General features: G+C 45.5%; 1 protein-coding gene across 2 annotated transcripts; it reads left to right on the forward strand.

The window, feature by feature from the left end:
* The first annotated feature begins 6 nt into the window (after positions 1-6).
* On the forward strand, positions 7-12,418 carry LOC102235985 (syndecan-4-like). Of its 2 annotated transcripts, none has more exons than XM_014470055.2 (5): positions 7-170; positions 9,296-9,476; positions 9,554-9,579; positions 9,652-9,847; positions 10,416-12,418. In XM_014470055.2, the coding sequence occupies exons 1-5, from the start codon at positions 114-116 to the stop codon at positions 10,565-10,567; spliced, it is 612 nt and encodes a 203-aa protein (XP_014325541.1). In that variant the 5' UTR covers positions 7-113; the 3' UTR covers positions 10,568-12,418. The 2 variants fall into 2 exon arrangements, with proteins under 2 accessions (XP_014325541.1, XP_005802564.1); XM_005802507.3 differs by having other exon boundaries at positions 9,299-9,476.
* Positions 12,419-14,235: the final 1,817 nt, after the last annotated feature.

Here is a 14,235-nt window from a genome sequence, read left to right on the forward strand (position 1 = left end):
GTGAAGACTCACCAGTCCGAACCCGGAGCCGGTAGAAGGTGTTAAAAATCCGCGCCGCGCAGTTTTATCCTCCTGTTTCTGATCCAAACAAGCTGCGAAGTGAGAGGACAGCCATGATTTTCCCCCTGTGCCTCGTGTTGATGCTGTCCGCCTCCGTCCTCTCAGAGTCGGTGAGTCCATCCAGGCCGAACCGAACCGAGCCCACTGCTTTCTGTGCTTGGTTTAACGGGTCCAGCTGTGACTTTGGCTGATTTGTTTCTGGTTTGTTGTAAAACTGCGGGTTTTCAGGCTCGTACTCCCACAGCCTGCTCCTATTATCCCAGATGGGGCCCAGATCGGGAAGGGGGTGGGGGGCGGCTCCAGAACCAGAACCAGAACCGCTCAGTTGTAACCCAGATAACGTTTCATCTAGTATCCAACCTAATCTAACTTCATAGATGTCTATCTTAGTTTAAATGTTGAGGAGAAACTTGAACAATCCGGAGGTTAGAGCAAGTTTTCCCTCCTCCTCCAAACATTTGGGAAGAGTTAAACAGGAACTTCCTGTGTTCCCAGATCCAAAAGGTTGACTTAATCTCTAAAGAATTTGTGTGCTGCGGGTTTGGAAGAACCAGACTCCCTCCCTGGACTTTTTGGTGTCGATTTGGGCTTTTCCATGATGTTTGCTGATCCAGCAGCTCTCCTCAGTCCAGAACCTCTAATTTCCAAACAGGTTTTCCCGTAAAAAAAAAAAAAAAAGCCAAATCAACAATTATCCAGACTTTTCTTTCAACTTTGGCTGCATTTTCAAACTCCAAAAAGAAATGTCACAATGTTCTGCTGTCTGTCGTAAACAGCGTTTTGTTAATATTTCCTCAGCTCAGTCTGTAAAGATTAACAAACGGTTTGTTGGTCAGATTCAGGCTCAGACGAGCTGATCCCGCTCCTACTCATGTTTAAACATTAATTATCCTTCAGTAAGAGAAGACATTTGTAAGAAAAGACTCACATTCCCAAGATTACACCGATGCTGAATGAGTCTAGTGTGGTAGACGATCATCCATCTCCATGTGTCATGCTGTGGGCTTGCAAATTAACACAGAAATTACTTAATCTAGATTGGGTCAGACGCACCCTGACGGGATCAATCTGACCCGATGTAATCGACCCAGTGAGTCATTCTGGTGTAGACGTTGGGCTCATGAAAGTGGAAATCCTGGGTATTTTGGACGGGAGTGGATTTCTTTGATTGGTCAACTGTTGAGGCAGGTACCAGTTTCGCCAGCAACCTGTTGCAACTTCTATAAAGTTCCTGGTTCGGGTTCCCTTTGGGTCATAGTAGAATCGCCATCTCTTGGTTCTGACCAGCTGTTGGAGGTTTTAGTTATATTCTTGTTCCTCGGTTTAGTCATGTGACCTTGTTGTCTACGAGCAGGAACAGCTGATTGGTCATGTGATTTGGTTGGTTTCTGTTGATTTCTCCTGGATTTAGTAAATAAAACTGTGACTTTAATTGTTTTTTGTGTGTGTTTTATCTGAGTGATAATTCTGGGTGGAGGTGGAGGAGTGGTGCTGCGGGCCACCCACAGTCCTCTCCTCCTCCCAGCTTCTCTGAACCAATGGAGGGAAATGGCAGTAATGGCAGGTTTAGCGGCATGCCTGCTGGGTTTTCACTGTCCTGTCTTCAATCATCGGAAAGCCGGCAGGAATTTCTAAGATGATCTGATCCACCTCGTTTTTACAGTCTGCGATATTCCTCACCTCCTCCTTTCTTTTCTTCCTTCATGCTGGAATGTGACCTCTGGTGATCTTGACCGGCCCCTGGGGGATTTTACACACTTGGAGGGATCTCAATAGAGCCTCGGGGTCTTTTCACAGGGGACGCTCCTTTCTAGCCGGGCCTGGTGTGGAAACACCTACAGCTTTCCCACCGAAACATTTTCCCTCATCCCGTTTCTCCTGCTCTGTAAGCGACGCTCCAGGCTGTTGCCTCCTCGGCCCGTCGCTCCATCTGTCTTCCCTCTTTTCCCAGCTCTTTGAAAAGCCTTCCCTCCGCCTCCCTCTCACTCGCCGCCTTTTCATCTCCTGCTGAGGTCATCGTTGGTATGTGACTTCGGCGTTCCTCGCTAATCGATAACAATGTTCTCTCACCTGACAAAAGAACGTGCTCTGAATGCAAGCAGAGCCACGGGAATGATCGGAATGTGTTTGAGGATTAACTTGGATTTCTAATCCACTGGAAACCAAACAGGAAGTTATTGGAATCGAAGGATCCAACCTTTGTTTGTTTCGGTTTAGTCTGGAGAGATGGAGCCAAACGCATCCGGCTGTTCCAGCTTTCCGGCCTCGTCAGCCTGAATGTTTTCTGCTCCTGTTGGGATACAAGTTGGAACGGGTCCTTCCTGAGCAGGATGGGGGTGGGAGACGGGAAAGCACCCGAGGATCTGAGGAAAATTATCCTGCCTTTAAATAAAGAGGTTATTGTCACATGTGAGAGTAAAGGAGAGCGAACTTCCTGTAGCTCGTTGAGGCATGACGCTCCGGTTTGATCTCAAATTGGTTTTAATTGGCTCTATTAATGCAGATTAAAGGCTGTTAATCAGTGGAGTTAATCCAGCAACCCTCGGCTTGTTGGTTCCTTTCTGGTGGATCTTGTAGGAATGTGGCTGGTTTGGCATTTAGCCTCTCGGATCATTTGCAAGAGAATGAGGCAGGATTTTTAAAGGAAGTTTTTCTTTTTTGTCTCCTTTGCATGACGGGGCGCTGTGAAAGCCGCCGCGTTGAAAGGACCAAGGGAAGGAGGGGAGCGTGATAAATAGTATGACTAGGATGTAATAATGGTTCCTGCTTTGCTGTCCGCTGGTCTATAAAATCCTTTTGGGCCCAGGAATGTTGGCACGGAGAGAGGAGCTTTTTGTCCTGCCTGGCTGTGCTGGCGGGCCGCCGAACCCGACCTCCCTCCACCCGGTCCGACCGCTGCATACTCTGGCAGCGCCGACGGGAACTATACGGGAGCATTTAGCCTTAAACCCTCCGTATCACTTTCATCCCTCTTCTTTCTTTCAAAGAACTGTAATTATAGTCCTTCCATGAATCCTGCAGGATCTCTGGACAGAACCAGGATCTCTGGACAGAACCAGGATCTCTGGAGACTAGGGACATTTTCTGTAGTGGTTGGACTGGATTAAAGTTTTTAATCAAGTTAATTATAGAGTTATTATCTCAATGTAATTAAACTGTATATCAACAAAATACATTATTGAATAACTGGCCACATGAGCACAAACGCACATTTCTTGTTTTTAATCTGTTATTCAAGTTATTTCACCATCAAATAAATTTTTTTAAGCAAATCCTGTAGAGATGTGGGCTGTTTATGCCGACAGCAGCCTTGAGGACGTCTGTGTTGCTGAAACATGTTTAGCATTGAGATGCTGTTTTAGCCTTGAACAGCTTTGCTGATGAGCTAACTCCTGTTAGCTTATCACTTTTCCAGCGTCTTCATCAGATTGTTTTGGGAAGCAGAAATTAATCCTGGCTGGAGCATCTTCGTTGTCCAGCGCTGTTAGCCGTTTGTGCTTCGGGTTTACGGGCGGACCGGAAACTCGTAAAGACATTGATACAGTTCAGTTTCCTCTCTTTGTCTCTGAAAGGTTATATGTGTAAACTAGAAAACATTTGGGTAAGATTCACCTCCAGATTCCAGTTTCCAAAGACGTGTTTCCAGTCTGATTTGGAGAAACTCTGAATGGTTCATCGGTTAAATTAAACATTTTAAAATAAATGTTACATTCAAAGAAAAAGAATTTATGCATAAAAATGTAATGATTCATCTAAATTAACAGGTTTGGGTGACGGCCCTTATCTTCTATAAAACCAACAGAAAACTTCTGAAATATCCTTTTTCTAAAAATTAGAAAAAGGAATACACCGATATTTCAGCCAAAAAGCTTAAAGTTGGGATGGAAGCTCACGTTTTTCCGCCATGTTTAGATTAAATTTCATCAAACCAGCTTCCATAAATTGTGAGCAGAACAGCTGATATGGGAACCTACATCACTGGGAGATATTAATGTATTTTATTTATAATAGCCCTTTATATATTGAAATCTCTACAAGTTAAATGATTTGCAACTCCATTCTGCTTCGTTTGTCCCGGGACACTGAATGGGACTCAGTCGGCATCCATCAGCAGAACTGACCAGTAATCTCCTTCCTCCTCTGGATTTGATCCTCCTGGATCCTGTGAGGTTTTGCTCAGCTGAAATTTGACCTCCTGCTCTGCAGAAACGTCATTTTTTTACTTGTGGTTTTGGATTTGTTTGCCTGCCGCTCCGTTTATTTGCCTGGCTGTGGTTCTGCTTGACGTTTTATTGTTTACCGGCGTGTTTGGCTGTGGAAGCAAACTAACGCAGGTTCTGCTGGTTTTCGCAGCTGTTGCTGTGGAGCTCGGAGGAATTTTCCCCATTAAATGAGAGCAAATCAAATTAGTTAGTGTCTCGGTGAATGTCCTCACACAGATCAGAGTGTTTCTGACTGGATCTGCAGAACTCGGCTGCAGGTTCTCGGCCTGTTTCTGTGATCAGCCGAGTGTCGGCGTGTAATTTTCCAGAAAGTTCTGAGTCGGTCGGGACTCTGAGACTGTTTTCTTGCCGGATCTGCAGGCTGACGTTGGTTCTCGGAGCGTCGGTTTGCTTTGGCTCCTCCAGAGCCGAGACAGGAATGTGGTGGCTGACTGAGCAGCCGAGACCTCGACTGGCGAGCCGGCCCACATCCAGGCACATTCCTGAGTCAGAACACACACACACACAGAGCGACAGTCAGCATAAAGCCCCAGCGGACCAGCCGTGCCTCCAGGCCTGATATTTCTGTGTTTGTTTCAGGGTCAGATATCAGAATATAAACGATACGCTGCAGATTCCTTCTGATCAGAACCAGAACCGACTGCAGCAGGCTTTGGTCCAGCCATGCGTTCATGTTCTGATTCTAAATGTTCTGTATTTTCCCTCAGCAGCACAAATCAGAACCCATCTTCTCTGAATCAGAGGTACTGCCTCTAACTGGGCCGTTCCTCGGCTTCCTGCTGGAAGTCAAAGCTCTTATTGTGTCCATCCGTCGCGTCTTCTCGTCTCCTGGGACTTTTGTTTGACACTGAATGGATTTGATGTTTCCTGATGCACCTTTAGTGCTGCAGCTGCATCTTTCATCCAATAAAAGCTCTTCAGCGTGGTTGTCTTCATACGGTTCTGCCTGGAGGAGAAACGTCGGATGTGATGGATGGTTTACTGCAGCAACGACCCGATCTGGTTATTGTGGCCCGACGGTCTCATCGTTGGCAGGAAGTGTCCAATAAAAGCTGCGTCGATAAGATCAGTAGCTCCCTCAGGAGGATCCTCATCAGAACCCCATTAGACCCATTAAGCCCAGAACCTCCGCTTCCCATTGAGTCTGCTGCCATGAAACAGGAAGTCTGGGAAAAAACTGGAGCTTCTGCTTCTTCTCAGAAGTAACTGCATCAACACTTGGTGATGGAGTTACTTCTGGACCAAACGACCTGAAAGTCCAACTGATTAGAACCAGCTAAAAGTACCAGAAGGAGTTGTAGGAAGACCGGGCTCGATGTTCTGCTCCAGACTGAAACCGCATCCTTAAAGGCCCGACTGGACGTTGGGGGTCATGCGCCTCCGGGTTGGGAAAACGGCCGGATGTAGCGACCGCCTGCCGTTTCCACGGCTCTGTGTGAATGGAGCAGATGCTCCTCTCCGGGTCGGCAGATGGAGGGATTGTTTTCAGTTGGACCCGGTTGGCTCACTCATTGACATGCTGGAGGCATGTCCACATCTTTGTTCCCTGTCACGGATTGGATCCGGGTCCAAACTGGGTTGTTCTGGAACGTGGGTGGCCCAGGAGGGAGGTGATAATTAGTCTTAAGCTGCTGAATGATTCGTGTTTGAAAAGTTTTCTCATAAATAAGCCTGGAGATGAAGTTTTTGTCCAGGAACATACCGAAATATCCCATAAACCTTCTACAATAGTTGGACTGAAATGCAGTCAAACTTCGTCTTTTGTCTGATGATCGGTTTAATCGGCAGCATTCCCAACCACATTCCAGCGGAAGGAAAACTCCAGCATGTCGACCGTTTCTTCGTCTGACTGTTGGAAGTTTCTGCTCCTTCCTCCGCCATGCCTGTCGTTTGGATCCCTGGCGATTCACGTAATGAACTCTGAGTCACATGATCGGCGAGACCAAACAAGCTCTGCAATTAAGAAGCTTTAGTCGAACAAAGAGCAGCTCTGTTTGGCAGAAACGGTCCGGATGGTGGGAGTTCATCCGGGTCGGAATGATGATGATGGTCTGGGTTGCAGGTCCGTTCAGAGTGAGAAATAACAGATTTTAACTCTGGATCCCTTCTTAGTTTCCCCAATCCTGTTTGTCGGGTCCATCTGGATGCAAGGTTCTGGTTTGGCTCGGCTCCACATCCGCCTACGGGTCACCTGCTGCTCATTACAGTCGGAACCGAAGGCGGACGGCCGCTGATGTTTCTGTCAGTAAACATCGTCTCTCTGCGGCACATGGTGTCGTTTATTCCCGCTTCTCCATAATGTTTGGACCGCAGCCGTCCCGGCTTTGTGTTCCTGTTCTGGAGCGCCAACACATTTGGTTCCAATCTGCCAGTTGAGGTTGGTTGTGGTGGCGTTTCCAGGGCAACAGCCATGTTTGGTTAGCCGTCCACGCAGCTTCGGTTTCATCTCCTGAGCCGTGGGTCGGGCTGGGTGGAGCCCGGTATTTATAGCGCCGTCCATTAAAGTTGCTGATCTTATTGTTTACGGGCTTTGTTTGTGGATTCTGTTGGGTTTCATGTTCTGTGGATCGACTCGGTGCTGCCGAGGCCAAACGTGTCTCCGGACCTCACTGGGCTTATTTTTGTCACAGACTCGCCCCGGTTCTGGTCTCCTCTTGCGTAACGGATCCCGTCTTCCCGCCCTGGGTCCGACTGGGATGATCCTCGGCTTGCCGCTCTGACTCCAGTTTCATAACTGCAGGGGGTTAAAGGTCAGGGGCCGCCAGGTTGAGGAGCTGTTATGGTAAACATTAACATGGTGACGATTCCAGCCAGTTGAGCCAGTTTAACTAACTGGGCCAGAACCTAATGCACTGGAACATGAAGTCTTGCTTGACCCCTTGAGCTTCAGTCTAAATGCGCAGAACTAAAAGCAAAATGAGTTCAGCCCAACTTCCTGAGTTATTCGCAGCATTGATCTGTCGTTCATTACTGGAAATGAAGCCAAACCAGATGAACCATTAAAGATCTTCAGTTTCAACCAGTTACTGATTAACAGGCTGCAGCCAAATCAACCTGCCTGAGCGTCTGCAGGTCGGATCCAGGGAACCTTCCCTCATTAATGCAGAAAACCATTTTTATTTGGGTCTAAAAATGCATTTTTAAAAATCAGCAGGTAGATCGTTTACAGAACAGTTTTGTCAAACATTTATTTCTAAATGTTTTCATTAACTGATGAATCGGACTGGACCCTGGATTCAAGAGGTCAAAGTTACCCGAACGAAAACGCAAAGACAGCAAACAGAACTGCTGAGCACGTCTTCATCCCCTTCAGAATAAGAGCATGAGTATAAACCTGTTCTCATCATTATTCAACTGAAAGTTTAGAAAACAGCCAAGTAAATTAGTGTTTTATATTTTGTGGTAAAAACTGAAATTGCCAAATGTTTTCAAAGTCAGTAGAAATGCTGAGCTGAAAATGTTCTCTGTTAAATTACTTAGTAAAGTTCCTCTAGATGACATTTGTTGTGAATTGGTGCTTTAGAAATGAACTGATTTGAAATGTCAGTCATTTTCTTCTTTTCTTTCCATTTTTCCTGGAGCCAAATCCAGTAGTAAACTGGAATAGCTCCACGTTCTTCCAGTAGCCGGAACAAGCAAACTTTTGTTCTTTACTTAGTTCTGCTGGTTTTAGTTCTGGTTGCAGAGTCGGGATAAATATTTACTCACAAACCCAAAATGTTTCCAGTTAAATCCGGCTGAAATATGCCAGTCGGAAAGGTTTATCATTTTAAAAGGAAGCAGTCTTCAGGGCCTTTAAACCTGCTGGAAACCGCAGCGTGAAGAGAAGCAGGCCTGAGGGGTCGCCATGGAAACCTGACTCAGCCCGGTCCAAGGAATGGGATTCCTGTAACGTAACTCGGCAGGCATGTTGCAGCCCGACTCGGGATGAGGAAACGCAGAGCCACGAGTCACCGCTTTCTTACGTCTGAGGCAGAACCGCCTGCAGGGTCGGAAACGGGTCTCTGAGCCGACGGCACTTCCAGAACTTCCTGAAAACATTCCCAATCAGGGTGAAGGTACCACGAGAGGAAAATGGCTGCTCCGGTGTGAAGACGGAGTCGGCTCCAGAGCCGTGTTCATCGACACGTCGCTGCAGAACTCACATGGAAGCGATTACCAGAACCATGACGTCGGCGCTGCTGGCCCGGCCCGTGAGGATGTGGTGTTTGTGGTCGACTTTTATTCCGAGAAATTCCTGTTTCTATATATATAAAAACTGAAAAAGCTCAAAGTTTCATTCCTGTTTCAGTTAAATCTGCTCTCGGGTTCAGTTCCCTTAACTGGTTCGAACTGACTTACTAAACCGCAGCAGTCGGGAATTATCCGTTCAGCGGACTCGTTTGGTTCTGTTGATACCAGCGCCGGTCGGTTTGAAGTCAGAACCAGGAAGAAGTGAAAGCAGGAGTGGTTTTGTCCTGAGAAGCTCTGCAGCTGTGAGGAATGAGTCTCTGAGGAAAACGTCTGGAACAAGGAATCCTGTTGAAGTTTGGCTGCAAGTTAGCACTGCATGTTTTCCCGTTTTCCGGCTGAGAATTCCCAGTTTACAGATTTAAAACCACTGAGAGGATTTTTCTCCCGCTGATGAAAAATATTTAGAATGAAGTTTTTCATCTCTGCTTCCTTCCTCTGGGAGCTGAACCGTTTCCTGCTTTGAGCCTTTAGCAGCTGGTTGGGAATTCCTGTTGTCATTGTTACACACACACACACACACACACACACACACACACACACAGCTTCAACCTTCAAGCTGATTAACTGTGGGTGTGTGTGTGTGTGTGTGTTCGTTAATCAGGCTGATGGAGGTCTGTGTCTGCAGTCAGTGGGATCCTGAAATGTGATTAAAGTGCCGTCCGGTCCGGTCCGGTCCGGTCGGTGATGATTCCTGGATCTGGATGTGTAAAGGTTCCCGGGAATTCTGGATCTGTAGTTTTGGAAATGAAATCCTTCCTGAACCGTCCGTTGTGTCCCAGCAGGTCAGGGAGACGGAGACATGGATGCCCATGAGCACCACGCAGACGGTTGCCATGTCGACGGACGGCGGCGACCTGGAGGCATCGGGAGACTCTTCGAACGGCTCCGACTTTGGTTTCATAGACGATGAAGATGACGATTATTACGATGAAGATGACGTGTCCGGATCCGGAGAAGGAGGTCGGTTCTGGTTCTTAAAAACGAAACGTTCTTTAAGTTTTGCTTGGATCTAAAATATTTTTTTTCATTCTCTTTAGAAACCGAGTCCAGACCTTCAGCTAAGGTGAGAACGGTTCTGAATGCAGGTTCTGTGAGGTTCTGGAACGAGTTCTGACCCGGTTGTTTTCCCCTGCAGCCCGACTTTGATAACAGGATCCCTGACCTGCCGGACCCGGCGCGACCAAAAGACAGCGAGATCGACCTGGTGAAGAACAGAAACGAGATTCCTCCGCTGGGCAGCGAACCCGAAACCAAGGAGGAGAACCCGTCCAACGTCCTGATGTCCCAGGCCAAAGGGGACAGCATCTTCAACAAGACGGAGGTCCTGGCAGGTCGGTACCGGCTCGCCGACCCGCTGGCACTCAGCTCAGTTTTGCCCATTTTACACCCCTAAATGAATCTTTCCAGATAAATCCATATTTTATTCTGCTGTTTTGTAAAATTAAACAATCTGTGTTGAAGTTTGGTCATCGGCTGTTTATATGTTTATACTCATGCTCTTATTTTGAAGTCTGTTTTACGCATCATGTCCTGATTTCTCGCCTCACACTCTGACTGTTTTATTCCCCAATAATTTTATTTAAAACAGACATAATGGAGCAAAAATACTTTAGAACATTTAAATCATTTTAAATTAAATTGGTTTTAGCGTTTAAATCAATGGTGTCCAAACTTTTTCCCAGTTTTTTAGGTTTTGTCAACAAAAAACAAATCTGTGAATCATTTAAGACCCAGATCATCAAAGTGATTCAAACTGTTGCAGAATTAAAGGAAAAACCAGGAATTTTGTGTTTTAGGTCTCAGACCAGACTTTGCACACCGCTGATGTAAAGTCTATTTTAGGGAGTCTTGTGTTTGATTAAATGAAATAAAATGTGTGTTTTTGTTTGTCCGCTGCAGCTGTGATCGCGGGCTGCGCCGTCTGCCTCATGTTCGCCGTGCTCCTCATCCTCCTGCTCATCTACCGCATGAAGAAGAAGGACGAAGGCAGCTACGACCTGGGGAAGAAGCCCATCTACAAGAAGGCCCCCACCACAGAGATCTACGCGTAGGCCCCGCCCCTAGCCCCGCCTCCTTCCTCCCTGACCTCACATACACACAAACACACACACCTCAGCCGTAAAAACCCGACGGGCCGACCGGCGGCCCTGCAGTGCCTCATCTTCATCACCTCGTGTTTCTTCAGCGGCGTGGCGTCGGATGAATCCCCGACGCCTCGACCGATTGACTGACTCCGCCTCCTGATGCGTACGAATCTCACTGACCAATCAGAGGCTGAGTTTCCTGGCAGGTTGGAGCTTTTCCGCTGCGGTACGCCGTGTTTCCCGGATCAAGTTGAGAGGAAAAAAACAACAGAATGAACTTTTCCTGCTAAACACTAACAGATGTTATTTATTCACTCGTCTTCCTCAGTCTGCAGTTTCTGTCTCCTTTCTTTTTTTGTGATGGAAAAGTTTTTCAGACTGCTTTTATTTTGAAAAGGCGTGTAGCCGTTAGCTTTGCTGTTAGAGATCACAATCATGTTAATATTTTTAATTTATCTGCTGGAGTCCCAGAGGCAGGCCTGCTTTTGTTTCTGCTCTCTTCTGTAGAAGATTTTTAATTAAAACGAGCTTCCGATTCCTCGGGTCCGTTTCCCTTCCTGCCCGATGATCCGGCGCGAACGACCCGGGTCATGGCGGGAAAACGCAGAGCGCCTCCGCTGCTGGGAAGGAGTGAAAATCCTCAGGATGTTTAGGAATGATCACCGCCGTGCCTCCAGTTTGGGACAAACGTTTAGCAGAAATTAATTTTCTGAGGAGTTTCCATGGTTGCACCCCGACTCGCGTGACTCGAATCCCCCTTTCATTCACAAATCCGATGGGTGGAAGGTGAAAGTCCTCCGTTTTCTCCACATCCTGGAGGTTCTGGAAAACCTTTCCGTCTCGTTTTGGTTCTGTTGTTTTTTTCCGTCAGGGCTTTCCTCGATAAGCTACACCGACCGTTTTCTCCAGTCAGCCTGAGACTCCACGAGCAAATCTGAAGCAGAAATATTCATTTCTTCAATGCAGCTGGTGTTTCTCTGGCGGAGACGGCCGGACCCAGACTGATCCGACCTGTAAATAGTCCTTCAGTAAAACGTATCTGACGGTTGGTACTTTGGCCGCTTCCTGGCAGCAGAAATATCTACCAAATATTTAAATGCCAAATAGTTTGTGTTTCCCACGGTAACGCTCATGTGATCAACTGTAAATGTAAAGTTTTTTTTTTATACTAACTCTCATCCTCCTCGTTTGTTTTTCTGCTTTAGATCAATTTCCCTTTTTGTATTAATTTAACTGTCAAATAATTTTATTGCCTTCCTTCAGGTTTGGGTGTCTGGCCCTTTAAGCTGTTGTACATGTGATTCTCAAAGTTTTATACACACTAGTTTGATTTTCAGAGTCCTAGTTTTGAAACGATTTATTTTGTAAGAATTTCTTTTATCTTTTAGACATTTTTTTTGCTTTCATATTTATGTTTTATGCTGTTTTTATGTGTAGAAGGAGAAATCATGTGGTTCATCTCGATATTCAGGGGATGTTGAGCCGCGTTGACGGCAGCAGACCTGGGCCTGACCTTCTTTTATTTTTCCGGTTTTTGTTTCTGGAACGAAACGCCGTGGGCGAGTCCAGGAGGTTCTGCAGGAGCGAGCCGACCTCGACGCCTGGCGGCGCCGGGGGGCGGAGCTCTGAGATTAGGAGTTGGGAAAAATAAAACTGTCCGTCGTTCCCAGGTCTGGGCGGTCGGCGTGGAGAGAAAGTTCTGCTGCTTAATGTCAAACACCAGTGGAGCGAAGAAGCCAATGAATCATTGGTTTCTACATGCAGGTTCTGATTTATTATTGGAAATAAAGTTATTTTTATGCACATTAACAGATTAAACCCGTCTCTGTCTTCTGTCTGGCTCTGATTCATCTTGACCTCCAGTTTCAGATTTCTAGACTAAATATGATGAAGGTTGCAGAAAGATGAACTAAACTAAAACAAAAAGTCCAGCCTTGAACTTTTTCTAGGAATTATTTAAATATCTGCTTATTAAAGAATCAACGTTTTGCTTCTCTAGAGAACGCTGGATTATTCCCAAGAAGGAAATTTCCCAGAATCCTGCTGATATTCCCAGCAGATTCGTCTCGATGCATTTTGCAAAAAAATCTGTTCATAAATTCATTATAAATTAACTTAACACGATTCGGTTCATTGTAAAAATGAAACTCAACAGAATGTTGCCAAAAGTACCAAAACTATTCTTATAGGTCTTTTTATTCATTTTCTCTGCATTAATTTCCACAGAAAAAAATTATATTTTCTCTTCTGGGCAAAAGTTTTGTTTCTCTTCAGTTAAAAAACAAAAACTTAAATAAAATTGTATTTCTTTTAGGAAGGTATTGCATTTAGATATTTATCATAAAATGTTTTTTCCAAACGTCGTGTAACATTAGCAGCTCTAAAGTTTTATTAACTGGACTGATTAATCAGATCAAGTTCAGTTCATTATTAAAATTAAACTCTCACAACATAGTGACACTAAAAGTACCAAAAGTATTGATTTAAACGTTTTTTAAAATTTTGTTTAAACCCTGGAAATTGAACGAAGATTGTATTTCATATAATAAGGTTCCAAATTTCCTGTAGTAGATATTTATGTACAGATATAAAGTTTTTTCCAAATGTCACATTAGTGATTTTAAACAAGCTGGACTGAGGGAAGAAATGTTTGGATAGTAAAGATTGCAGAGGTCTGAACTAGAGACAAATCTGAGATATTGACTGTAAAAGGGAAGAATCAAGGTGTTGCAATGGCCTAGTCAAAGTCCTTTTACAGAACTGTGCAGAAACCTAAATGAAGAAGCAGCATTGGAAAAGTAGGATCTGAAGCTGAAAAAGCAGAAACTTTCCTTTTCTCCATGTCTGGATCTTCCGAGCTAACGCAGCTGAACGGAGCCGGTCCAGTATGTACTCAGGTGGACGGGATGAAAGCGCTGAGCTCCTCCTCCACCTGAACAAACAACGTTTCCCTCTCAGTCTCAGGCTCTGTGTGTGTGTGTGTGTGTGTGTGTGTGTGTGTGTGTGTGTGTGTGTGTGTGTGTGTGTGTGTGTGTGTGTGAGTAAAAATGATGCTATAGTGTGTTTGAGCTGGACCGTTCCCAGGAACGGCGCATTCATCCAGGTTTTGCCTGCGGTGCCTTTTTCCCGGCAGCCGGCAGGCAGCAACATGTTCTGGTTCTGCATGAATGTCAACAACAACAAGCCTGAGTCACAGATGATGGTTTGTTCAGCTTTCAGTGAAACCTCCAGGACCAGGACGGGATATTTTCCATGTTCTGCACTTTTCTTCCAGCTTCATTTCAGTAGGAGACTGACTGGAACAGATTTAATTTCTCGCTGCCTGTTTGGGTTTTGGTTTCTACGTTTCATGAAGCACCGAAAAATACTTTTCATCACATCACTTGTTGCTGCTGCAGGCAGAGTCGTGGTGCTTGAAGCAGTTTGTCTTGGTTGTGATTGGTTTGTGGTCGCTGCATCGCTTCATTACGGAAATGTTTGACTGCCAGAGATTGGAAAATAAATTCTGGAACAGCTTGTCGTTTAAACAGAAAAACTTTCTCTAGAGCGAAAACATGTTGAATCGAGAAAGTTTTTCCTAAAAACAAGTTTTATATCTTGTTTGAATAAGAAACAGTCTTTTTTTATTGAGCTTT

The sequence above is a fragment of the Xiphophorus maculatus genome, unplaced genomic scaffold, assembly GCF_002775205.1.
Source record: "Xiphophorus maculatus strain JP 163 A unplaced genomic scaffold, X_maculatus-5.0-male Unplaced_Scaffold_BN000175F, whole genome shotgun sequence".
In the NCBI taxonomy this organism is placed as follows: domain Eukaryota; kingdom Metazoa; phylum Chordata; class Actinopteri; order Cyprinodontiformes; family Poeciliidae; genus Xiphophorus; species Xiphophorus maculatus.

Bases quoted from the DNA above. Each gene is read 5' to 3' on its own strand.
- LOC102235985 (XM_014470055.2), top strand. From the start codon at position 114: ATGATTTTCCCCCTGTGCCTCGTGTTGATGCTGTCCGCCTCCGTCCTC. The intron at 9,477-9,553 runs GTCGGTTCTGGT...CATTCTCTTTAG, and splicing joins GTCCGGATCCGGAGAAGGAG to AAACCGAGTCCAGACCTTCA. The intron at 9,580-9,651 runs GTGAGAACGGTT...TTTCCCCTGCAG, and splicing joins AGTCCAGACCTTCAGCTAAG to CCCGACTTTGATAACAGGAT.